At 48.7% G+C, this 24685-nt stretch overlaps 1 protein-coding gene across 9 annotated transcripts in view; it reads right to left on the bottom strand.

The window, feature by feature from the left end:
• Nucleotides 1-22805, bottom strand: part of ANK1 (ankyrin 1) — a 218876-nt gene extending 196071 nt beyond the window's left edge. For all 9 annotated transcript variants that reach the window (XR_014009893.1, XM_081200899.1, XM_081200905.1 and 6 more), the window contains exon 1: nucleotides 22647-22805. Coding sequence is in view for 8 of the 9 variants with exons in the window: in XM_081200899.1 (XP_081057025.1) it covers nucleotides 22647-22772 (126 nt within the window). In the remaining variant the exon portion in view is untranslated. The remainder of the gene's footprint in view (nucleotides 1-22646) is intronic.
• Between the last annotated feature and the right edge of the window lie 1880 nt (nucleotides 22806-24685).

The raw sequence follows: 24685 nt of genomic DNA, 5'->3' as shown, positions 1-24685 counted from the left end.
GGGTTTTGCTGTGTGACTCTGGGCTGCCTCAGAGCTTTTGGAGTGAGGCTTGGAAATTTGCCAGCTTTGTTTTTAACAGGTCCTACAATCACGATGTAGGTGACACACCGTTTTTCCTGTTGCACAAGAGGAAGCCAAAGGTACATTTCTTCCGTTCGTTTGGTTCCAGGGCTTCAGTGCCAATACCAACAGCGCAACGGAAGGAGGGTGGTCCAAGGTACCAGGACATGATCTTCTGTGGGTATGATCCTGCAACAAATGGGTGGAAGTTTGCATACCCAGAGGGTGATCAGACCAAGCTGCTGGTCAGCAAGCATGCTGAGTTCTTTGAGCAGGGTGGTTGGTCACGGCCTAGGGTTGGTTCTGATGTTCTCTCAGAATGCTTGTCCGATTCTTAAGGGGAGGAAGGAGAGGCAGAGGCGGAGCCTGTTGCTGAAGACCAGGTCTCTGATGAGGGTCAAGCACAGGGGTGGGTTTCTCCACAGGTTAAGAGGGAACCCAAGAGCGAGCCTTCATCTCCTGTTAGCCAAGTGCAGGAGGCCCGAAGACGCAGCAAGTCAGAGGGGGGGTCTTCAGTGCTAGAAGGCACACTTGCTGATCCCAGTGGGTCAGGAGGAGCGCCCGAGGTTGTGCTCCGGCGGTCAACTCGGACCACAAAGGGGGTTCCGCCTGAGAGGTTTCAGGTCACCAGTGCGTGGGTTGGTTTCGCACAGTGTGATTCTGGGAGTGTGGAAGGGATTCAACAATTGCCTGGGGTAGATGCCAGTGGGAGGCAAAAGGCAATGGGAGGTGAGTTGAACTCAAAGAGGTCTGTAAATAGGGGTTCTCAGTTTCCCTCAGGATGCAAGACGAGAGGGGGTGTTATTGGTTTCAGAACTCACAGGGTTAAGGAGTTCTGTGTGACGTCTTTTTCCTGAGGCGTGGTCACAAACACTACGGGAGTGGTTTGACTCCGAGTGTTTCAGTCTGTCACTATGCGAGAGGGAGGATGGGCGAGCTTTCGCCAGGTCTGAATTTATGCTGTTATTCTACATGATTAAAGGCTAAGAAGATAAGGAACGCCTTTGTGTTTGTTCTGCATTATTACTCACACGCTGCAATTGCTTTCTAACTGCTGTGATCGCTCTGCCACCGGCCACGCAGAGAGGCAGAAGGATTTTTGGATCGGCACGGACAACAGCAAAGCTGCGCAAGCGGAAGCGTGCCAGGCTCCATGTTTGGCCTCTCTTGGCACTCTTGGCCGGCATATTAGCATAGGTTGTACCCTGGGTGCAGCTTGGCCTGTCAACCGTGGGTGCCCATGGGCCAAAATTTGTGGGTGCCTGGCCCCTTCATGGGGAATTTTGTGGGTGCTTAGGCACCCAGGACCGCAGCGGCTTCTTCATTCCTTGAAAACAATGACACAAGCTTGAAAACTCCCAGTTCTCTCTATTGCCTCAGATTGTTCCAACGCCCAGTCACTTAGCTGCCTTGAACAAAGCCAATGGTCTTCACTCCAACTCCTTGGAAGCCTGAACCCCTCTTCCTTTGTCCTTAGCCGAACCCTGGCTGCATACAGATCATACAATTTAAGCACGCGCACACCCCGGAAAAGGAATCCTGGGAAATGCAGTCTGCTAAAAGTGCTGGGAATTGTAGCTTTGCAGGGGCCAAACGACAGTTCCCAGGATTCTTGGGTGCGTTAAATGTGCTTTGATTACGTGGTGTGTACGAAGCGTCTGTTGTGCTGCTGGCATTTGCCCTGACCAGTGTTTTTCCTCATCTGCTCTTTTTCATCCGCACTGGCACCCAGAGAAGACAAGGAGCTGTTGTCTCCCGCATCAGAAAGGAGCCCTCTGGGGAAAGCGCACCAGACGCGCCATGCTTCTGTCCCTGACTTGGGCCGGTGCACGAGCGCAGTCTTGCTCCTGAGTCCTGTCCCAAATCCCGACCGCCGCTTGCTGTCGGAGGCGGATTGGGGGGGGGGGTGTCAGGCCAGCAGTCTTCCTGCTTCCCAGCGCATGAGCAATACTCCAAGAAAGAGGTTTCGTGGCCGCTGCAGCAACTGCGCGCCCCGCACCCGCTTGAGCCGCCTCACTGCAGCGCTTTGCTGCTTCTGCTGGAGCCCACGAAATTACCTGGATGCAGTCCCACTTCAGCGCACACAAAAACGCAGCTGCCTGCACAGATGGACAAGATCCTGTCCCGTTTTTCTAGCTGCTGCCCCCCGCCCCCCAACTCTGCCTGTGCCCTCCTGAACACTCCTTCCCCGCCCGCCCGCCCGCCCGCCACACACACCCCGTTGTTTTTGCTCCTCGCTTTAGCGTGTGTTACGTTTCCGTAGTAAAGACGAGAACTGCAGAGCTTCCAAGTCCCAGATTTAAAAAACACGGCCCCGTTTCTCCTCCATGGATATTTATGGATCTCGCTCTCTGCGTTTTGGCTACTCATCATTTTATTTTATTTATTTTTGCCAGCCTCCAAAATAGGATAGTGCAGTTGGAGGACGCTGTAACCTAATTATACGATGCAAAACGAAACCCCGAAGAACAAGAACTGCTATGGACCCCCGCCCCCAGTTGCCTCCCTTTGGCTCTCAAACCGGTGTGCTGCAGTTTGCAAGAAGGAAGGCCCACTCCGCAGCCGCTTATCGGGACAGGGCTGTGTAGCAGCGGCAACAGCCGGCGCCAACCTGGTGCCCTCCAAGCCAATTCATGGTTTCTTTTAAGATGATAAATTGATTTGTTAAATCTAAACAAGATCGCTCGGGGGACAAACCCTCAACAGGAGTGCACTGAAGTCAATGCAAGATGTTGCGCTTTACCTGTACATGATCTCAGACATCCTTCCAACAACCCTGTAAGGTAGACTGATTATTATTGATTCTGTTGCAGCTGCTCTCCCGCGTTTCGCAGCCACACCAGGAGCTGCCGGGGAATGAACTGGGAACCCTTTTCATTCAAAGCAGATAGGAAGCCAGGCCAGGGGCCCATCTAGCTGAGATCTAGCAGTCTCCAGGGTTCCAAGCAAGGATATTCCCAGATGCCGGTCCTGCAATAAAAGCAGGTGCCCTAACACTGAACTGAGGCCCTTCCCCCAACTTGCCTGCTATTTCTCAGGGCAGGTGACCTGACTAGGAAGGGAATACAGTCGCTCTGTCGAGACTGCCAGCTGAGAGGAAGGGAGAAAGGAGGTAACATTTAGTAGACTCCTGCAGGGCCACAGAGTGGGCCGCAGCGCAGGAGCCGAGCTGCATTGCTGCTCTGCAGGCTGTTAAATTATTCAGGTGCTCCTGCACGAAGGCTGCATGAAAGAAGGTGACTGAGGTGGTTTCAGGAAACTTCATTTGGCAGCCAAGTTCCTCCTGCCCAAGTAGGCAATTGCCCTCCTTTGGCAGGGGCTGAAGCAGGGGCTGCCAACCTTTGGGGGGCCTGCAAGCACATTTTGCAAACTGCAGAAACTGTCATAGGCACACACCCCATAGCCTATTCCATGGGTTGTGGGAGAATGCTTCTTTCAAACCTAATTTGGGCAGTGGGGGGGCACCACGTTGGCAACTCTGGGTGTAAAAGTTTCCTTCTGTACTCCAGAAGTCTCATGGAGCAAGCTGGCTCAGTCTTTGCACAGTCTGAAAGGAAGCTCCCGGGTTTCAGACCTGGAAAGGGCTGTGCCCTGAAACCCAGGAGAGAGACCTCCAACAGGTGTAGGCAATGCTGATCCCAGATGGGTCAGTGGTCTGACCTCTGTTCCCTTTTGAGGCTGAAACAGAAATGCCGCTGGTTCAACAGCTCCCTACAGGATCTTTCTCAGCATGAGAATCACACTCCTTTCTGAGCTGCCTTCTGGGAGCCAGGTCCTCATGGTGGACAGACCAATAGCTGAAAATATTTTCCTTTACCAGCTGTTGTTGGACTATAACTCCCCTCATCCCTAGCTAGCAGGACCAGGGGTCAGGGATGAGGGGAGCTGTACTCCTGCAACAGCTGGGGACCCCATTTCAGAAACATTGTTTGGACAGTAGGCTAGTTTCTACACCCACTCGCATGCCCCTGTAGCCCACCCCCCCAGGTGAGCAAGAGGCACCACCCGCCTGAGTCCACCTGACTTCTGGGGAGAGTCCTGAGAGCCAGATAGAGAGCACTGGAGGGCCACATTAGACACCTCATTCCTGTCCTAAACAAATGGAGTCTCACAAAGAGGGGAGACACAGAGGCGCCAATGCTGCCCTTATATATATAGGGAAGAATGGTATTTTAAAGATTCTGTGCCTCTCTTCAGTTTAAAAATCTCCTAGGGTAGCTACTAAGGGATGTAAATAGAATAAAATGTAAGCATATAAATACCGTATTAGCCTGAATATAAGCGTCACTTTTCCCCCAAATTCAGACCGTGAAAAGTTAAAATGTGGCTTACGGTATATTCATGATTTATTGATGAAAAGGCAGTTGATTAATCAAGGTGAGGTTTTATCTGAAGCATTTATATCCTGCCTCTTTCTCCCCTTGCTCAGCACATCTCAACATCCAGTTCCTCCCTGACAACCTCAAAGTCCAAAAACAGTTACTAAAATCAGCACCTTCAAGAACATTAAAGAAAATGTTGTTACCCAAACCTAAATGTGACTGCCTTTCTGAGACACTGCAGGACGTGTGAGCTAACTCATAATTTAATAAAGAAAGACGTTTTGCTGCCTTCTAAAGCAGCATGAAAGAACAAAAACAAAATAGAAACTATAAACAAGTGCTGACTTAACTCACAGTTCCATTGATTAAAACTGGCCTCAGCGAGCCAGTCAACCAAAGTTTCAAGTTGATGACTCTATCACTTAATGTCTCCACTCCTACATAAAACACATTAGGACTGTGAAGCACAGATGCTTCCAGTGTGGGCCAGCCATGCTAATCTAATGAAAACAGTCAAAGGTTAACCAAGAGTAGCATGGGGGGGGGGGGCTTTAAAAGCCTTGACCTGAAGTCAAGCTACACTCAGCTGTTCCTGAAAGCTCAGGACAATGGACAGACCCTACAGCCTCAAATAGGGGCCCCTAAAAGCTATCTTTATTATTTGTTTCACTTATGAATCAGTTCTTAATGAAGCACCTTGAAACACTTTCAGTTATAAAAACAGTTTAAAAATGGTATTCATGTATAAAACTAAAAGGATTACATACGTAAAATCAATCACATCTATGAAAACAATTTCACACAAGGCTGCTGTACACAAATCCCCACAAATCCTAAGAGATGAAGACTCACATTGCTGAGCGCTCAAGGCACATGAAAAAGAATTCTTCTGATACCCAGAAAGCTAACATGCCAGAGTCAAGTCCCTGATAGACTCATTTTGCAAGTTCAAGGATTCTTTTGTGTGAGAAAGCGGATGAGCACTCAGGTTTGTGAACTCCATCCCTGCACTGTGAAGTGAAGCAGCCCAAATACAGAAGAGAGGAGCCCAGTGAACTCAGCCAAAGACTTCTGTACTTGGCCATGAGAAAAGCTACTCTTCTTAGACAAGAAGGCCCCTTTAAATATCTTCTCATTCCTTATTACAACCACAGACCAGAAACAAAGCAGTTTCAAGAGGTGTGCCCTAACTTTGCAGCCACACTGGTGAAAGTCAGTAGTTTCCTGGGTCGTCTCCCTCCACCCCCCTTTTTGAAGATGGGGACAACATTTGCCCACCTCCAGTCTGTAGGGACCTCACCGGTTCTGCAAGAATTCTCAAAGATCAAAGACTCTGAGATTACACCTGCAAGCTCCTTTATTACCCTTGGATGCAGCTTATCATGCCCTGGAGATTTGAATTCATTTTAAGTAAGTAGATGTTCCCTTTTCCTATCTTGGGCTGCAGCTCCCTCCTTATATCACCAGGTTGAGCATTGCTTTCCTTATGGGTGAAGGCAGAGGCAAAGTAAGTGTTGAGTAATTCCGCCTTTTCTCTGTCACCCAACAGCATCTCTTCATCTTCTCCATGCAGAGGACCTACCACTTGCTTATTCTTCGAGTATTTTGACATCTCCATTCAGAGCACATTCAGTGTGTCTGGAAAAGTCACAAGACAGTATCATATTTTAATTCTGGGCTACAGATAAGGTTCTCATCTCTTCATGAATTCTAGTCTGAAACTAACCTATGACCGACTGTTGGCAGAAGCCCACTTTGGGCCACCTCTGTGTTCACAGAGGCAGAGACACAGCTGCCCTGAATGCTGGGTGCAGACCAGAATCCATCTTCGTCATACCATCTTCAATGGGCCTCATCTCAAACATACAGCAACTCAGCTAAACACCACCTTTGGCTCAGTGTGCAACCAAGTCATGTGACCTATGCACGACACAGGGGTGGTCTATGGTGCAATCACAGCTTTGCTGCTTGCACACAGGTGCCACCCAGACAGAACTTTAATACCTGTCAAGTTTTGCTTTGGGGGCTGTTGGCAGATCAGAGAGATTCAAAACCAACATCTGGGTAGGTGGGTGGGGGGTGAATTCTAACCAATCAGTTATTGCCATTTGTGTGCATATGCATTTTACCACAGTGTACACATATGCACTAAGGCAGCATACAATCCCCGGATGTATCTGTGGTGCAGAATATGTGTGCACACTGTAAACTACACAAAAAACTTCTTCCTGAGCCTCCACTCCTTAAGCAGCATGGATGTGTCTGGGGTGAGGGGTCCCATTCATAGCACAGGCAACCAAGCCAACTCAAAGTGGAAGTCAAGCCTCTCTTGATACTTTAGAAAGACTCAGTGGCCAATCTACTTCAGCGTTGTCTGCATTGACTGGCAGCAACTCTCTCCATAGTTTTTGGCAAGAGAATCTCTCCCAGCCCTACCTGGCAATGCCGGAGACTGATCCTGGTGCCCACAGCTTGCATGGCAGATGTTCCACCGCCCTTCCCCTCATTCTTCCCCCTAGGCTGCCTCTCAAGCAGCCCAGCTGGGGGCGTGTGTGCAGGTTACATCTTCCGCAGCACACTGAGTCTCCTGAAATGCAAGGAAACATTTTTCCTATTCAAAGGAAAGTCACTTTGCCTTGCTCAGAAGCATTCTGCATTAGGAATCAAAGCAGACACTCTAGCAGAGGCAGCCTTGCAACTGTCCCCTATGCACAGGCCTCATTGAAGGCTATATCTATAGTGCCATTCTCTACCCAGTCTACTCTCATTCATCTGCCACAGCTTTTCGGAAGGATGGAACCTTCCTTCATGTGTTTCATGTGTTTACTTGTCAGAGTGAATCTGGAAAGCAAGAGGGAGAACCCTGGGACAGTTTAACATGCAGCCTATTAAGAGTGCCATATATAAATAGCAGCACTGTTTAAGAATGGGTTTTCCTGCATCTATTTGACTGCCAAATTAAGCATTTGGCCGACGAGTTTCCAGCACGAGTTTCTCTCCCTTTCTTTTTGCAAACTCACTTCCAGGCAATAAAAATAGATACACAAAAACTTGTTCCTAAATGACATTTGTGTCAGGGGGGAGAGAGTCTATCCCTGGAGACCCCCTCCCCTTTATCTTCTGCCCCCGACTCTCCAACTCACTGCTAATCAGGCTGGTCCTGAACCTGGAGGAGCATCAGGTGGGCATTGAACTTGCTTAGCACAGAGCAGCACAGCAGCCAAGGCAGCCATGCAGCCACCAGGCGCAGCGCTTGCCCTCCTGCTTGAGCCGGCACAACTCATCAAGGGGCACAGGCCAGACTCCCCCTCCTCCTTCCCCAGTCTGGCTCACAGAAATGTTAAGGGTGCGGCTGCCCTTAAAGACAGCTCAGAAACTTCATCGGGTCCAAATGCAGTGGCCAGATTATTGGCCAGGGTTGTTTTTAGAACTCACGTAACCCCACTTCTCAAGCAGCTTCATCAGATGCCAGCACATTTCCAAACCCAATTTAAAGTGCTCACATTAGCATCCCAAGCCCTCGATGACTTAGGCCCCCAGTACTTGACAGTCTCCTTCCTTACAGACCCCCACCCCGAGTATTAGGATCAACGGAGGGAGAGCTCTTGGCAGTTTCAACCCCCTCAGAAGTTTTTTTTTTGGGGGGGGGAGGGGTGGCCCAGGAGAGGACATTCTCTGTGGAGCCCCTAAGTTGTGGAATGCTCTCCCCAGAGAGGCGCATCTGGATTCTCCACAGCTTCCGGAGAATGCTGAAGACGCATCTCTTTGCCACCTTGGCCACCCAAGATGTGTGTTTTCGGGACCCATCCTGTTCTTGTGAATGTGATAAATATTATAACTATTTTTAATTCTCAAATTGCTGCAACCCACCCTGGGACCTTATTGGTGAAGGGCATGTCATAAATTTAAATAAAAATAGTAATGGTAATATAATAGCAATACATTTCCCCTATCCTTCCCTCTTCTTCTGCTATTCTCTTTGAAGAGAGCAGTTTGTACTGTCTGCTACTGGATCCATGTTCTGCAATGATGGAGTCTGGGGTGCGGAGTTTCAGGGCGAAAGAGGGGAAAGTGGGGAGCAGAATTCATCTCATGTGCATACACTAAACCATGTTGCCTGTGGATTCTACTAGGTTTCCCCCTCAGAATTGCAAGATCCACCAAGCAGAGCCAGGTATAAGCCACACATGAAGAATTAGGGGAATTCTGAGCCCAGGACTTTGAGGTCTTTCCATTCAAAAACTCGTCTGTGAGTAACTCCAAGCTGTCCTCCTTTCCACAGTATAATCTGCACTGCATAAGAGAGCAGGGGGTCATTTTGTTGCTGCCATTGTTAAGCAAACTAGGAGCCAGAAACCCTTATTGATCTGCTGTGAATCTCCTGGTAGGTCCAGATTTAACTTCTGCCCACACCTGCACTAAATGCACAAAGAACCCCACTGAGTGCCCCCCCATCCCCACCCACCTGCCCCCACACCAGTGCTGCCCCACAACACACTCACATTACCAAGAGGCAATACAGGGTCCTGATCCCCCTGGAGTGCCCACAAAGTGAAACATCTCCATGCACACCACCAAATGCGCATGGGCAATATTTTTCACACATTCCCCTTGAATGCACATGTGCTGGGGGCAGGGGGGGAGAAGGCCAATGCAGCAATGTCAGGGGGAAACACAGCCGCACCCCGGGCATTTAGCATGTGCATGGAGTCACGCACAAAGAGGGTTTGGGGACACAGAAACAACTTTTGCTATGCTCTTCTATTAAACGAGGCATGTAACTATCATACCAACTTAACTTCAAAGCTTAAAAGAAGAAGAAAATGCTCCCGTTGTGTGGCTTGGGCAGCCGGAGCCGGTCATGCAAATTACTCAGTTGCAAAAAATAAATGGAGGAGTTGGCCAGGGTTCATAAAAATGTTGCTGATTCACAAGGAAATTCTGTTCCTCCTGCATTTTCCACGACTCTTGGGACTTGTCTGGTGCCTTAATAGCTTCACTGCCATTCTTTCAAAGCCCTCGGATGGCTCTGCCCACCAGATGCCTCACTTTAACACACAAAAGATGGGCTTCCAGCCAGGTGCGTGACCCAGCTCTTGTCAAGCTGGGGAGGGGGGAAAGTGCCATGGCACCTCATGTAAATAAGAAGCGCACAGGGCAAGGGGACTTGTGCCACGGACTCAAGACTCTGGACATGCAGGAGAGAAGGTGGGTCAAGAAATACTGATAAATTTGCAAAGCACTCATCCCAGTTCCAGGAATGGTACAAGCAAGCAATGTAGCAACTGCATGGGGCCCTAGCCATCTCCAGATGTGTTGTGCTACAGGTGGGTGCCAGGTTGGAGACGTCTGGTTTATTCTAGCTGGGTGGGAAGGGCTCTCTAAGGACTCAGGGAGCAGATCATGCCCAGCCAGGCTTCCTGTACCAGAGATGCCAAACACTGAACCTGGGACCTTCTGCATGCCAAGCACAGTCTCTATGACTATCTATCAGTTATGAGTAACCATGATAGCTCTGCAGAAGCTCCTGTTTCAGAAGCAGTCTACCTTTGAATACCAGCTGTTTGGAAGGAAGCAACAGGCGAGAACTGTTTCTTTATGCTCTACTTCAGGGATTCCTAGACACACCTTGCTGGCTAAACAGAAAGCTGGATGAGAAGGAAGAGCCTCAGCTCAGAGGAGGAGCCCGTGCTCTGCTGGCTGGGAGGGACCCCTGCCTGAAGCTCTGGAGGGAGGCGGCCAGTCTGTGAGGACAATACGGAAGGAGATGGACCAACGGAGTAACTCAGCAGGAGGCTGCTTCCTCTCTTCTATGGACCTAGGTAATGATGTTCTTATAGGTACACTTACAAGTCAGAACCCTCCTGATCATGGGAGTCAGGTGATTCCCAAGAGCCAAGCCCATATCATTACCTACTGCGTGCCTATAAAGTCTCTAACATTTCCTCAGCCTGGGGAAGGCAAAGGGGGGCCAACCTGCTGTTGCTTCAGACATTGTGGGGCTCCAGCTCCCAGAATTCCTGACCATTGGCCTGTCTAGCTGGGGCTGATGGGAGCTGGAGTTCCCCACCCTTGCACTAAGGGAATACTTGTTCTCTCTCTGCCCATCCCCTTGCCATCTGCCTCTATGACACCTCCTCTGTGCCGGGTACTTGGCAGCTCTTCCTTGGCTGGCACCTGAGCATGGGCATGACTCAGGCCTGGGCAACTAGCAAGTTTTAGCCTCAACTAAGGGGGCCAAAGCAACATGAAAATTAAGGTGGAGAGAGATCAGGAAGCAGATTGCAGCTCTCCATAGGAATGGCCTGTGCCAGCCCTAGGGGCCTCCAAATATTATTGGACTGCAACTTCCATCAGCACCAGGCAGCATGGCCAATCATCAGGGGTGGTGGGAGTTGTAGTGTACTTTGGCTCTGCTGCCTATGGCTGGAGGAGGTGGTAGCCCAACAAAGCCAGGAGGGTGTGAGAAGCCTGATTCGGCAAATCTCACTGCACACATCACCAAAAGACTGCGCTTGCCTCTTTCTGCCCAACCTCCTGGAAGCCAGACTAAAATAACTGTCTCAGAAACTCTTCTGGGTTCTAATCTGCTGGGAATCATTTATTCTGTGCCAGGGGAACCAGTAGTTCCCTGTGCTCTACTTCACCTTCAGAATGCCCTCTGACAAGGCAACCTTGTCATCCCATTTTTTTACCAGCATCACCCCTTCCAGCTGCTCATGATTTTAATAGGGCTTCTTGATAACAATGTTTTATTGCCAATGCCAGTAGCTATAAGTTGAACCCACAGAGAGATCTGCTCTCTCTCACGAAGCTCTCTGGAACCCATGACATGGATTTAATTCCTACAAATGGGCGGGGGGGGTGGATTCAACATGCTGCCTCTGGCTGCATTGCAGCCCAGCTCCAGAGAGTTGCTGGCCTAGTTAGGAGTCACCTGAGTGCCCAGGATTTGCAGCACATCTCAAACACCAAAGGCCATGCCAATGTGGTGTAGTGGTTAAGAGCGGTAGTCTCGTAATCTGGGGAACCGGGTTCGCGTCTCCGCTGCTGGGTGACCTTGGGCCAGTCACACTTCTCTGAAGTCTCTCAGCCTCACTCACCTCACAGAGTGTTTGTTGTGGGGGAGGAAGGGAAAGGAGAATGTTAGCCGCTTTGAGACTCCTTAAAGGGAGTGAAAGGCGGGATATCAAATCCAAACTCTTCTTCTTCTTCAACTCTCACAGCCACTTATTAGTGCTTAACATGCAGAAGGAAAACAGGCCTTTCCCTTCAGATCTGTTGCTGAATGAGTGGAGAACTTTCTTGGCCTGGTCTTTATCTGCTGGGGACCAACTTTGGCAGATGGACGGGACTACCACCTGTCAGTCACCAGTCATATGTCAGGACCAAGCAACCAAGCAGCTTGTTCCAATGGAATCGTGGACTAGCCCACCTGCCAACAAATGCATTTAGCCATTTGCAGCACACTGGTAGCCTAAATGGGAGGAAAACAGACCACCCCTCTTCCAACTTACAGAAGTTTCCATGTCTGCATATCACAGTCCCCTGGCAGCACCAAGTTCCAGGACATCCACTACGGGGTCAGTTTTCTCAATGAGAAGACTGCTCTTGAGATTTATGGGATTTCTGTGTGACAGCAGTCATCTTCAAAACAGCATCAGCCCAGATCAAACAGAATATACCGTATTTTTGCACCATAACACTCACTTTTTTCCTCCTAGAAAGTAAGGGGAAATGTCTGTGCGTGTTATGGAGCGAATGCCTATGGATGACAGGGGGATCTGTTGCAGTCGTGAGCAGAGGATCCATGGTTACAGCCTGCACCAAAAAAATCACGCACCCACTGTTGCCTGGGGCCACAATGGTGCAAAAACATGGTTACAAAGCATGGATCCACATGGATCCTCAGGATTTTTGCATTGGGCCACCCCAAACTCACCGTCAGATCACATGTCTGTGGCTGCAGCATGAACCACAAAAATCATACATCCACTGTTTCGTTTAGAATATTTTTTTTCTTGTTTTCCTCCTCTCAAAACTATGTGCGTGTTATGGTCAGGTGCGTGTTATAGAACGAAAAATACGGTACTTGACAGTTGCAAAACTGCAGATTTCTTTTTGCCAAACCAGTGTTCAAAATTAGCCAGGTACCAGGTATATTTTGCACCTGCCTATTGGCCACTTGTGACCAAGTGAAGCTGCTTGGGCGCTGCCAAGATGGTGCCTGACATCACCACCATCTGGAAGTGCATACCTGGGAATCTTTGGGTCATAACTGTTTTCACACACTAATGCCACATCTTGTAGAATTCTATCAGTTACATTTTATCTGCACAATCAGAATGAATTTCTGGAACCAAAATGCTTTTTCTGTGCAGCCTGAGCAGGAGTTATAGCTAATTGTCTCAGCTTGTCTTCACTTACCCCACCCCACTGCCCTGCTCACAGTTGTGAAGAATATACCTATGTTATGAATGGTCTGTGTCACTATTAAGAAAAACAGGTTGGAATAGGCCAACACACACACAAACATACACACAAACACACACAAACAAACAAACACACACAAACAGTCCCTGGATCAAATGTCCCTGAACTGAAAATGGATATTGGGTCTTCTGATGGAGGTAAGAACCTGCTTAGCCACAAACAAGCACAGAACCTGAAATCAGAACTCTTGCAATCGTGGGTCTCCTGGGGTTGCTTTAGGGTGTGTGGAGGACCATTAGAAACATATTGCCCTTTCTCCAGTTTCCAGAGAAATCCTGTGAGAAGCAGGATTTCTCTGACATTCACACAGCTTCAGGCTGACTTGTTCCCATTCTGCAGAGAAGCCCGCAGGTCAACTGGCCCAGAAGCAGGGAGAGTGCCTAGCCACCCACTTGCTCCAACAAGGATTAGAAGAAAACTGAAGTCTTGGGAGCCTCTGCCTCCAGTCTGCCTCTCTGAGGCTACACCTGTTTGGGAAACTGAAGTCTCCTTGGTGTGTGGAGTGCCGCAGGGCGCAATTCTCTCCCCAATGCTTTTTAACATCTTTATGCGCCCTCTTGCCCAGATTATCCGGAGCTTTGGGCTGGGCTGTCATCAATATGCTGATGACACTCAGCTCTATCTACTGATGGATGGCCACACCAACTCGGCCCCTTACACACTGACCAGATGCTTGGAAGCTGTGGCTGGATGGTTTCGTGGGAGCCGATTGAAACTAAATCCTTCGAAGACAGAGGTCCTATGGCTAGGTCGGGATAGCATGGGGATGAGGGACCAACTCCCTTCTCTTGCGGGGGCCCAATTAGTGCCATTGCCTTCCGTTAAGAGTTTGGGTGTAATCCTTGACGCCTCCCTTTCCATGGAGGCGCAAGTCACAGCAACAGCCAAGGCGACATTTTTCCACCTTCGCCGCATCAAGCAGTTGGTCCCTTACCTTTCCCGCCCCGACCTGGCCACAGTGATCCATGCAACAGTCATCTCCAGGCTTGACTACTGTAACTCGCTCTACGCGGGGCTGCCCTTGAAGCTGTCCCAGAAACTCCAGCGGGTACAAAATGCTGCAGCGAGGCTCCTCACAGGGTCTCTACCATGGGAGCATATTCATCCAGTGCTTTTCAAGCTGCACTGGCTCCCGGTGGAGTACAGGGTCAGATTTAAGGTGCTGCTTTTGACCTTTAAAGCCCTTCACGGCCTAGGACCCTCGTACCTACGGGACCGCCTCGCCTGGTATGCCCCACGGAGAGCCTCAAGGTCCATAAATAACAACACCCTAGTGGTCCCAGGCCCTAAGGAAGTTAGATTGGCTTCAACCAGAGCCAGGGCCTTTTCAGCACTGGCCCCAACTTGGTGGAACGCTCTGTCTCATGAGACCAGGGCCCTGCAGGATCTGATCTCTTTCCGCAGGGCCTGTAAGACAGAGTTGTTCCGCCTGGCCTTTAGATTGGAGCCAATTTGATTCCCTCCGCCCCCTTTTTCTTTTTTCTTTTCCTTCTCCTACAATGAGGCTCCATTTTAATATTTTAATGTTCCATTATTTTAATGTTGTATTTTATTTTTGTTTTTAAGTTGTAATCACTCATCTTGTTTTTATTATTGCTTGTAAGCCGCTCTGAGCCCGGCCTTGGCTGGGGAGGGCGGGGTATAAATAAAAAATTATTATTATTATTATTATTAAAGGCCAGCCCTCTGACTGGAGATGGACACTTCTCCTGTGCTCTGTAGCCTCCTGCCTGGTGTGCTCCCAGGGAAGACAGTAGGATGCACCTGGTTCCCCAGGGCAAGGCACTTACTGTATGAGAGTCTTGGCTCCTGGTTCACAGGGTGTTCCTGCCTGCCAGCCTCGGGTTCAGTGGCCCCCTATCCACCAGCCCAGCTCCTTAGCCTCCAATCTGATGCCCTGCTCACTGCTGGACTCCAGAATCATGAAACAGATTGCAGTCAACTTACTTTGACCCACATTGATCCTACTCCCAGCAGCTTCTGGCCTTTGTCTCTTAATTATGGAGCAGGTGGAATGTTTTAAACCTCCCTTAAAAAAATATATATTTGTTTATATACTGAAAGTAGTTTTGAGTTACCTTGGTAAAAAAAAAAGAGCAATCAATATATTTAATTAATAATGAAGGCTGCACAAATGCAATGTTTTAAAATTTACTTCCAATACATGCTGGAAAGTGATGCTGTCCACTCACACATCAGTTTTTAATTTTTTTCAGTTGACATGTCAACATAATTATCTTCTCAGTACCGGGTTAAATAATTTCTGCTTTGCCCAGATATCCTAAAGAGGCTGTATTTGATTTTTCTCTGTCACCTTATGATGGCTTATACTTTGCTTTTATCGTATTTTATTATTGATATTATTCTACACACTGCCCTGGAGAACAGTTTAGACATTTTAAAAATAAATAATTCCAAGCCATTGGCTTCAGCAAGTCTGATCTAGTGAAAGTCCTTAATTATGAATCACAGCCTCCTGCAGAAAAGTTGAGCCCAGAATAAAGTTTGTAACTTGAGCATGTAGCAACGAATTCACATGAACAAAAACACACACATGCACACACACACAAAATGACTGAAACACTGGTTGTGCGAATCTGCTTTTAATCAACAGAAGGAATGCAGCTCTTAGAAGCTACCCAACTGGTAGTCCTGGTGGTTAGAGCCAACGGTCCATCTAACTATACTTAATATGCACTAGAAATCAGGCTTTTAGTGTTGCAGCTCCAGCCCTCTGGAATCAGTTACCAACTGAAATTAGGCAAGTGCCTAGTGATCTAGAAGCCTATTGGAGACATTTGCATTTAAGAGGGCTTTCCCTGAAGTGTGACCAGTCATTTTAGGGAATAATTATTGAAATGGGTTTACCGCTGTTAGTTCACTGCGTTTTGAATCTTTTTTATTTTATCTCATTTTATTGTACACCAATTTGGTAACTTTCAGTTGTGAAACAGTTTACATATCTGCAAATAAATAAAATAAAAATAACCACTGCCTACTCCAACCAGCGACCGACCAGCTGTTTATGCGAAGCTCACATGCAGTAGCCTCTTGGCAATTCTTTCACCCAGCAAATGGTAGAGTGGATCTGATCATGGAAGCTCTATTTAGATACCATGGCTAAAATCAGCTACTCTAGACCAGCCCTCCTATATGTCATTTAAATTTCTCTTCTGTTCATCAATTTACTTAGGTGAGTTCTAAAGCAATGGAAGAGTCTTTCCCACCACATCTGCTTTGTGCTTTCTCTACACTATTCCCAATCTGTTAATGAAAAATTGTGGTCTTTCTTAACTGTTCTTTTTCTACACCTACATCAACTGTATGTATGGAACACTGCCCAGCAGAGAAGTGGATGCTGTGCTTCCTTCCCTCTTAAGACTCATAGAACAAAATGGAAAAGAAGGAACAGTGTAACAGTGATTGGGAAATTAGTCACTGGAACTCATAGCAACAAGACAGAAGCAAAGACGAGAACTTCAAAGAACCCAGAAGCTGGCAGGAGTCAAATAAGCTTTGCTATGGCCCTCCAAAAACCTGCCTCCACACCAAGGCATTGTTTGTCAATAGACATAAGCAAGGAACGTGCTCCAACCCAAAATGAGGTGGTGGCCTCAGGTAAGTGGTTGGGTGTCATGAAATGGCAGCAAAATTTTAGAAATTTATATTAGTTATAGGAAATAATAATATGGTGATGGTGATGCTGTTGAGAGGCACTTGTAGGGTGTTCTGCCTCAAGTTGCTAAAGCAGCCTGACCCACCTTAAGACCCAGGCACCTGGATCTGGTTGGTGGGGAGAAACAAGCTGCAATTCTGCCTCAGGCAGCAAAATTTCCTGGGCAAACCCTGACATGGAGCCTAGGAAGCCGCCTCAATCCTCAGGGAGAGCATTGATCCACTGAGCCCAGGACTGCCGACCCACCTGGGGCTTCTGCAGGCAGCGCAGGTGCTCAGCACTTGCTGAGCTGTGGCCTTTCCTATGTGTGGTGCCCAAGAATGGAGATCAGGATGTAGATCTTCTTTCCCATGTTTTCGTATTCTATTTTGCATTAAAGACCAATTTGTGTGTCTGGTTTAAGTCCAAAGACTCAAGCCAGCCAAGTCAGCGTGTTGCATAGGCTGCTAATACTAAATATAATATAACATGAATATATGGCAAGAGGATATAAATTAACATTCATCTTCCGGGTTAGCGCCTCCGGTAATGGATGAATTCCTCTGATCGGGAGGAATTCGCTTCGTGGAAATTAGGGTCTGGCCGCCACGGCAAAGGCGGGGAGCCACAAAAAAATCACAGGCGGGAGAAGCCTGTGAACGTGGGATTCGGCTGGCACCTTTTGCGCCTCCCCTACTCGCGGGGAAACCTGGTTTCGGGGATCCAGAGCGACGTGGGGTGAGTGGCGCGGTGCTTCGAATTGACTGCTTCTTTCACGGAGTGAAGCCGCACTGCTGTTGCCGGAGAGCACTGACTTTTTCCTGTGGACAATTTGATTTTAAAACAACTACCCGTGAGTAGAACGGAAAATTGGATTTTTAAAAGTCTTAATTTGGTACCGAAATGGGGATGTTTCAAACAGGAAGTCCGCCTCCCCCTTTTGTAAATAGACTGAAGCAAAAAGGCTGCAAGCTAAAGTCTTGGAAAGCTTTTCATAAAGGATTAAACTTCCATCGGCTAAAATCATCAAACCCCCCTTGGAAGCAGGAGGAGAGGGGGGGAATTTTTAGACCACGTAAGCCTGCAGGAGAGAGTGAAGAAAGTCAAATTACCACCGCTCTGAACCTGGAAACGGGCTGCTAGTAAGACTGAAGTTTTGGATATGCACATTGACTGTGAATAGATTGTTTGTTGACAGTAAGTTAAAGAAGAGAAATACATTGTTTCCATTGTCTCCTTCTGCGTTTAAAAAGGAGTAAATGTAATTGAAAATTGAAACTAACTTTATTGTTTGAACTGTGCTTAAAAGGATTGATACAAATAGAAATTGTTTCCCCCTAGAGGAAGCCTTTGAAATTGTTACATGAGCTGAGCTGGGGGAATTTCCAGCTGTAAGATAAGACCGTGAGAATCTGGGATTGACCTTGGACCGCTAAGAATGTTGACAGAAGAAGCCTTAGTGGTTGCATTATGTAAGATTAATGACTCACTGGAACAGCTCCATAGGAAGACGGATGTGATGATTATAAAAATTGATAACTTGGAACAAAAAGTGACTAACTTGGGACAAAAAGTGAATATTAATACAGAAACTATTCAGGAATCGATACAGGGATCTACTTTGACATGGCAAATTGAGGAGAAGGCGGGGGAGAAAGTTGTTAGAGCCCCAGCCTCACAGATGCAATTTGATGACTATAAGTTGATGCCTTTTATGACTGAATTTAGAGAAAGCCAGACTGTGAGGATTGGAGCCCCGCTTGGACTGGAGAAGGAAAGTTGGATAGATCCCTTCATGCAGGGATTTATTGACCTTTGGGACCTGGACTTGGGTCAGGAGGAGACTGGAGTTGTGGGGACCGTCAGACTTGGAGGAACTTTGAAATACGACTGGAAATATCTTGTGAATTTTAGTTTTAACTATGGAGCTTTGGCTGATTTGTCGAGAAGGAATAAAAACATCGTTAGGTGGGAATTTCCCCGAGATTTACTTTTCAGCATCAAAGGAAGGAAAATAAGAACAAGATCAGGAGAAGACAAAATAAAGTGCATGTATAAACATGAAGAAGACTCGCAGAAGGGACTTGGAAAAGAGTTAAGAGCCTCGGACAGAAGATCACCAGGTTGATGGACTATATGGAATTGACAGAAAGGACTGGCAGAATCTGAGACCAGGGAGAAGAGACGGTGGAAGAATATTGGAAAAAGTTTAAAATCTATATATGGAAATAATGTAAAATGAATGAGTGTTAGAAAAATGTTGGAAGGAAATTATATGGCTTTAGTAGAAATGTTTTAAGGAATTAAGTATAAATAAGTATTATAGTCTTAATGGAAAATAAGGTTAAAATATGTTAAGATAATTATATGACAGAAAATAGAGAAAGATGGAAAGGATTTGCTGAAATAATTAATAGAAATGGAATACAAAAAGGGAGGTGAGAGGAGGTCGATGAAACAAGGGAATGAAAGAGAGGATATTGAGATGGTATGATGTGTGTTTTTTGAACTGTTTTTGCTTTTGTTTTGTTTAATGTGTTATTGTTGTGTTGTGTATTGTTTATATATTGTACTGTATGTTTTTTCTTTTTTCTTTTCTTTTCTTCTTTTTGTAAGGTTTAAAAGTAATAAATATTATTTTAAAAAAAATATAAATTAACATTCATGTTCCTATATTATGTATGATTTATAACCTAAAAAATTAAACCTGAAAACTGACTAACGTGCTCCAACCCAAAATGGCACAAAATGAAGAAAAGAGTACATTTGTTTCCTCAACATTAACCCTCTGAATAAACTAACCAAGCTAATCTGCAGCATCCAAAAGGGCTTTCTGTCTGCACCTGTGTGCCTGCCTTTGGCAAACCTGTTTTAGGGGATTGCTTTTGATCTTGACCAAATTTTTGTTCTGGATTTTTGTACCTCCAGGCAGGATGGGTTTTATTAATTTAGTGCTGGCTTTTATTATTTATTTCAAATGTAAGATTGCAGTGGATTTAATCACATATGCTTGCTTCAGGTTGACTTTTTGCCCCTAAAAGTGACATTAAAATATTTTAAATAAAATAAAGAGAGGAGCAGGCTGAATAAAGGAGCCCAGAGGGAGAAAATAATCTCCCTACCCTTTACTGACACGATGAACTATTTATCCAAGATGTTTCACATTTTCTCAGGCAGCATCTAATTGCTGGAGGAAGTCTATAATGCAATACTGCAGAGGATGGATGAAACGGTTTTCATCCTCAAAACATGCATGGACACATTGATGGAAACACACATATCACCTGATTTCTCACTACTTGGCTATTTGCCACTGGCTGTGTGAACAGACTCCTTTAAAAGCACACATGAGATGGTAATGAAAGTTCTGTGGGTGGTCTTTGACTGCGACGGACCATTCTTTTTGCAAAAAGGCTGCTCGATGCTGCAGGCCTCAGGTGTTAAGCATGAATGAAAGAACTGGGTGAAATGAGGTTCCAGGCCCTCTAGACTCCAAAACGTGGGACCTAGTGAAACAAAGAAAACCAACTGTAACCTTTCTCCCTTTCTGTATGTATGCTCCATGCAAAGACCTCCAGGCATCTCTCTTCTGGGTTCAGCGTGATGCTTGCATGTGGGCTGACATTTCAGTTGGTCATTGCCTGTACAACTACAAAACTGCTGCTAGCATATAGGGTTTGTTTTATTCCTAGCCTGTTTGCCCACACACACCCATTAGCCATTTGCAATGTATCACCAGGTAGAAAGAGACTGATTTCTTTGCCATTAAAAAAAAAGTCTGTTTGCCTGTATAAGGTTATGACTCCCATAGGTGACCAGGAGACGGTGTATATAGAAACTTGCTATAATACAGCTTGTTCACACAAATTATCCTCATAGACTTCTGATGCATATAAACACTGAATTCAAAGCCCTGTCTTCATCCAGAGTATTTCATTCTTAAAGTAACTTTGATAGATTCCTGCTATGATCAAAATGAGATAGCTGTGTTGACCCACGATGCCCAAAATCAGTGTGATTTAAAATACTTTTAATAAGAATCAACCAGTACTCACACTATGGGATGCAAGCTTCGGATTACAAAAAATTCATCCTCTTCCTGGATGATCTCAAAAAGAGAGGGAGGCGGGAATGGATGTTTCCCAGCAAGGATAAGACCATCTTAAGACTGAAACAAATTTCAGGCAAAGATTGCATCCTCCTTTTCCCCACATCCACTCTCTTCAGGCCGAGGAACAATTCTGTGCAACTCAAAAGCTCATGCTCTGCAAGGGTCAGGCTAAGGCATCAGCTGGAAATTCAAATGGCATCAGCCTCACATACTAATTAGCATGGATCATAATCCACCCAGAAACTGAAAGGAACAGGAGCAGCTCCTGTTCATTTATATATAAACCTGTGTGGCACAGAGATGGACCTTTGGTCCATCTAACTTAGATTGTCTAGACCCCTACAATGGCTGCTGGCATCAGCTTTCCAGAATCTCAAGGCCATGAATGGATGCATCTGGGACCTTCTGTGTGTAGAGCAAATGCTCGGCCATTGAGCTACGCCCCCCCCATGACACCTGCACATGGAAACGGGGGGGGGGGTATTCTAATAACAACACCTAAAATCCATTGCCCCAGGCGGCCACCTCATCTCACCTCTGAATACTGCATTATGAACATCAGCTGGCCCTTTAAAGGGGGCGGAACTATCATTTCACTTCCCCTCCAAAAGAAGGGAATTCAATCTCCTTAAGCTGAAACGGGAAGAACAGCTTCCTACAAAGGGAAAGGGAAAGAAGTGCAGTCTCAGGTTTAATCATGGGATACCTGGCATTTGGAGCCCCCAGCAAAAGCCCTCCCCGCCCCTATTGCCATATAATTAGGAGTAAGTAAGTTTGTGAATGAGAAACACATAAAGCTATCTATTAGCCAATAATAGTTCAATGGAGCTTCAGTGCACAGAGGAAGTATACCATTGAAGACCAGAGGCCAAGGGGGGGTTAAGCTGCCTGATTCATGCTGCAGGAGAAGGGCTGGAGCTCAGAGGCAGAAGGTCCCAGGGTCAATTCCTAGCGGGCATTTCCAGGTATTGCTGGGAAACCCTGAAGAGCTGCTGCCAGTCTGTGTCGGAAATACTGAGCTAGATGGACCAATGGTCTGATGCCGTCTCAGGCGACTTTCGGGCGGCCACTGAAAGAACAACAGGCGAGCAGGTCTTGCCTTGCATCCTTATCCCCATGCAAAGAGGCAGCCAGCAGAACACCGCCCCGTGCCCAGGCGAACAAAGGACTCCAGGCAAACCTGTGGACCTCCAGACGGTGCGGGACTCCAGCTCCCATCAGCCCCAGTCAGACCAGCCAATGGTCAGCACGATGGGAAGTGGAGTCCGGCACCATTTGGAGAGGCACTAGTCTCGCCAGTTCCCGCCCCTGGACTAGAGAGTCCTGCAAAACAGCAGCGTCTGGAAATATACGAACGAGCAGGAAGGGGCAGGAGGAGAAGCACAACATCCAGCGCGGGCAAAATGGACCAAAGCCGGGTGGAGTCCAGAACCTGCCAAAGGAACTACGGGGAAGGGTCCCCAAGCTGCTTTATGGCTCCTGGGACCTGGCCCCCGCCCCCTCCCCTCAGCCCCCGCCAGCTGGAGGGCACCAGGCTGGGGAAGGCTGGACTAGTCCGTCTGCAGCCTCCCAAGTCGGAAAGGGAAGGAGGAGCCCCTAGGAGCTGCAGCGCAGGCCCCGCGCTTGGCGGGAGATGGGGACCTCTAAGCTGTGGGTACCTTGCCCACTGGACGCCAGACTAGAGGCAACAGAAGGCTAGATGTTCGGACAGGCGGGTGGAGGGCGGAGAGGTCCCCACCACCGCAGCCCCTCTTCTACCCCAGCCAGGACCTTCCCGGGGCTCCACTGTCCGGCGCGCCTGGAAACTCCAGCGCGGCCAGGGAGAGGCGGCGGATCAAAAGCCAGTGCGCGCTCGGAAAACACCGCCACGCCAAAGAAACTTGCCCAGGAGAAGCTACTCCCCCCGGGCCCATCCCCAGAGCGCAGACCCATCCGCCCCCCGGGATCTGCAGGAGGGGGTTCCTCCTGCCCCAGCCCGCCCCGCGCGCGCCCGGGCCCTGCGCACCTTTTTCTTGCGGTCCCGCGAGCGGTTCCTGCGCTTGCGGTTGGACTCCTCCTTCTCCTTCTGCTCCTGCAAGGCCTGCGCCTCGATGTCTTTGATCTTCTTGAGCTGCTTGGCCGCCTGCGCCATGGCGAGCAGCCGCCGCACCAGCCCCGCACGCGGCCCCAGACCAGGACCAGGGCGGCCCCAGACGACGACGACGCGGCGGCGGCCACTGCAGTCCCGCCGCCCCGCGCCCGAGCAGCTGCGCCGCGGCCGCGCGGGAGGGGAAGCGGCGCCGCGGCCGGAGGAGAGGCTGCTGCTGCTGCTGCTGCGGCAGGAGGCGGGCGCGGCGCGCCAGGAGCTCGGGAGGCGAGGGGCAAGGCGGCCCGGGCGCGGAGGATGGCGCGCAGCGGGGCGCGAGGGCTGGGCTTCAGTGCGCGCTTCCCGGCGGCCCGCCCGGCGAGCTGGCCCCCGGCATGCCGGCTCCGGCGAGGCGGCGGCTCCGACGGGCCACCTGCGCAGGCGAAGCGAGGCGGGCTGCCGGCAGGTAGGGCGCCTCCGCCTCCGCCGCTGCAGTGGGGGGGTTGCTGCCGCTGCTGATGCCGCTGCGGTGGCGCGTCTGCCCAGCTCAGATGCTCCCCGCGCGGCCACTAACCGCTCAGCAGCGGCGGGAGGGGGCGGCGGGATGGGATCTGAATCGATGCAGATGCGGCTCTGCCTGGGCTAAGCAGGGGACGGCTCCTGCCCACCACCACCTGCCCACCTGGCAGGGGCTCTCTCTGTGCTCGCCGCCGGGGAGAGAGGAGGAGGGGCCCCCTCGGCTGCCCGCCCCCTAAGCATCTCTTTTCAATGAATGGGCTCAACTCTGGAACATCGTGAAGAAAAGAGGGGGTCCCTGAGCAGGTGCAGAGTTCTGCTGCTTTCAACAGGCAAGGCTGGGGGCAGAGAGCCCCCCTGCTTTCAGATTGTAGAGGGGATGGAATGCTAAAAGGCATGCCTGTTTTGTTTTTCTTTTGTAGAAATTTAGAAGTGCACAGAAGCCACAGTCAGGAAAGACCCAAAATGCCTTGCAGAGTATTCCAGTTCCTCCCTAGGAAGGAAATTGTTCTCTGTGTGTGAAGAGGGCACTGGGCACATGATCCAAGGCCAAACCCAGTTGGGCGACAGGGAGCGGGGAAGGGAGACAGTGGCTTTGGTCCTTAGCACACGTCTAGTGTAGGGGAGGCTGGGATCCCAAGCATAGTCACTGGAGAGTAACTCAGCAGGACTTGTTTGTGAGTTGAAATGCGTCAGATTGGGCAGCATCAGCATGCCGTGACCCAGGCTGAAATCGCATCAGAGCTCACCTGGATGATGCAACAAGCAGCTGTTCCATTATCCTCAGCACCTGCCTTCCAACACGGGGATAATAAATGCTTGCTACCCTTTCATGACTAAAATCAGCTGTCTCTCTTTGCCTAGTAGTCAGACTGGCCATCTTACAGGGTGTTTGATCAACCAAGCCAACCATTTCTCTTCCCTTCACAAACCAGACTGGAATCCAGTGACTGTCAAAAGCACCATCACTCCAGAGGGGAGGGATCTGGGTGATCACTTGGAGAACAGGATGTGGGACTGGATGGGCCAGCAGGCTCTACTGATGCAAGAAAGGATGCTGGGAGTTGTAGTCCAGCAACATCTGGAGGACCACAGGTGCCCCATTCCAGGTGTAGACAATACTGAGCTAGATAGATCAATGGTCTGCCTCCGTATAAGGCAGCTTCCTGCCTTGCTGTGCCAGTCTGCGCAAGCCATTTGCCCACCAAGCTAAACAGAAACCACAAGCATATGGGGCATGAGAAGTCTGCAGAGTATTTGCTAGCTACCTCAGACTGCCAAAATAGGCTGGAAGGTTAAAAGCAACTGGGAGGTTGGGGGGGGCAGCTATTTATGGGATGTAATCCACTGGGAGCAGTCAAATACAACAGTCCTTGTTTTGCTAGAGTGGAGATGGAAGGGAATGTTTGGTCCAGCCAGTCGCAATTTCCTGTTCCTCCTGGCCTGGAGCATCCTTCCTTGCA

The sequence above is a fragment of the Podarcis bocagei genome (genome assembly GCF_964188305.1).
Source record: "Podarcis bocagei genome assembly, chromosome: 7".
Lineage (NCBI taxonomy): Eukaryota > Metazoa > Chordata > Lepidosauria > Squamata > Lacertidae > Podarcis > Podarcis bocagei.
This window is presented reverse-complemented; position numbering and strand designations above follow the sequence as displayed.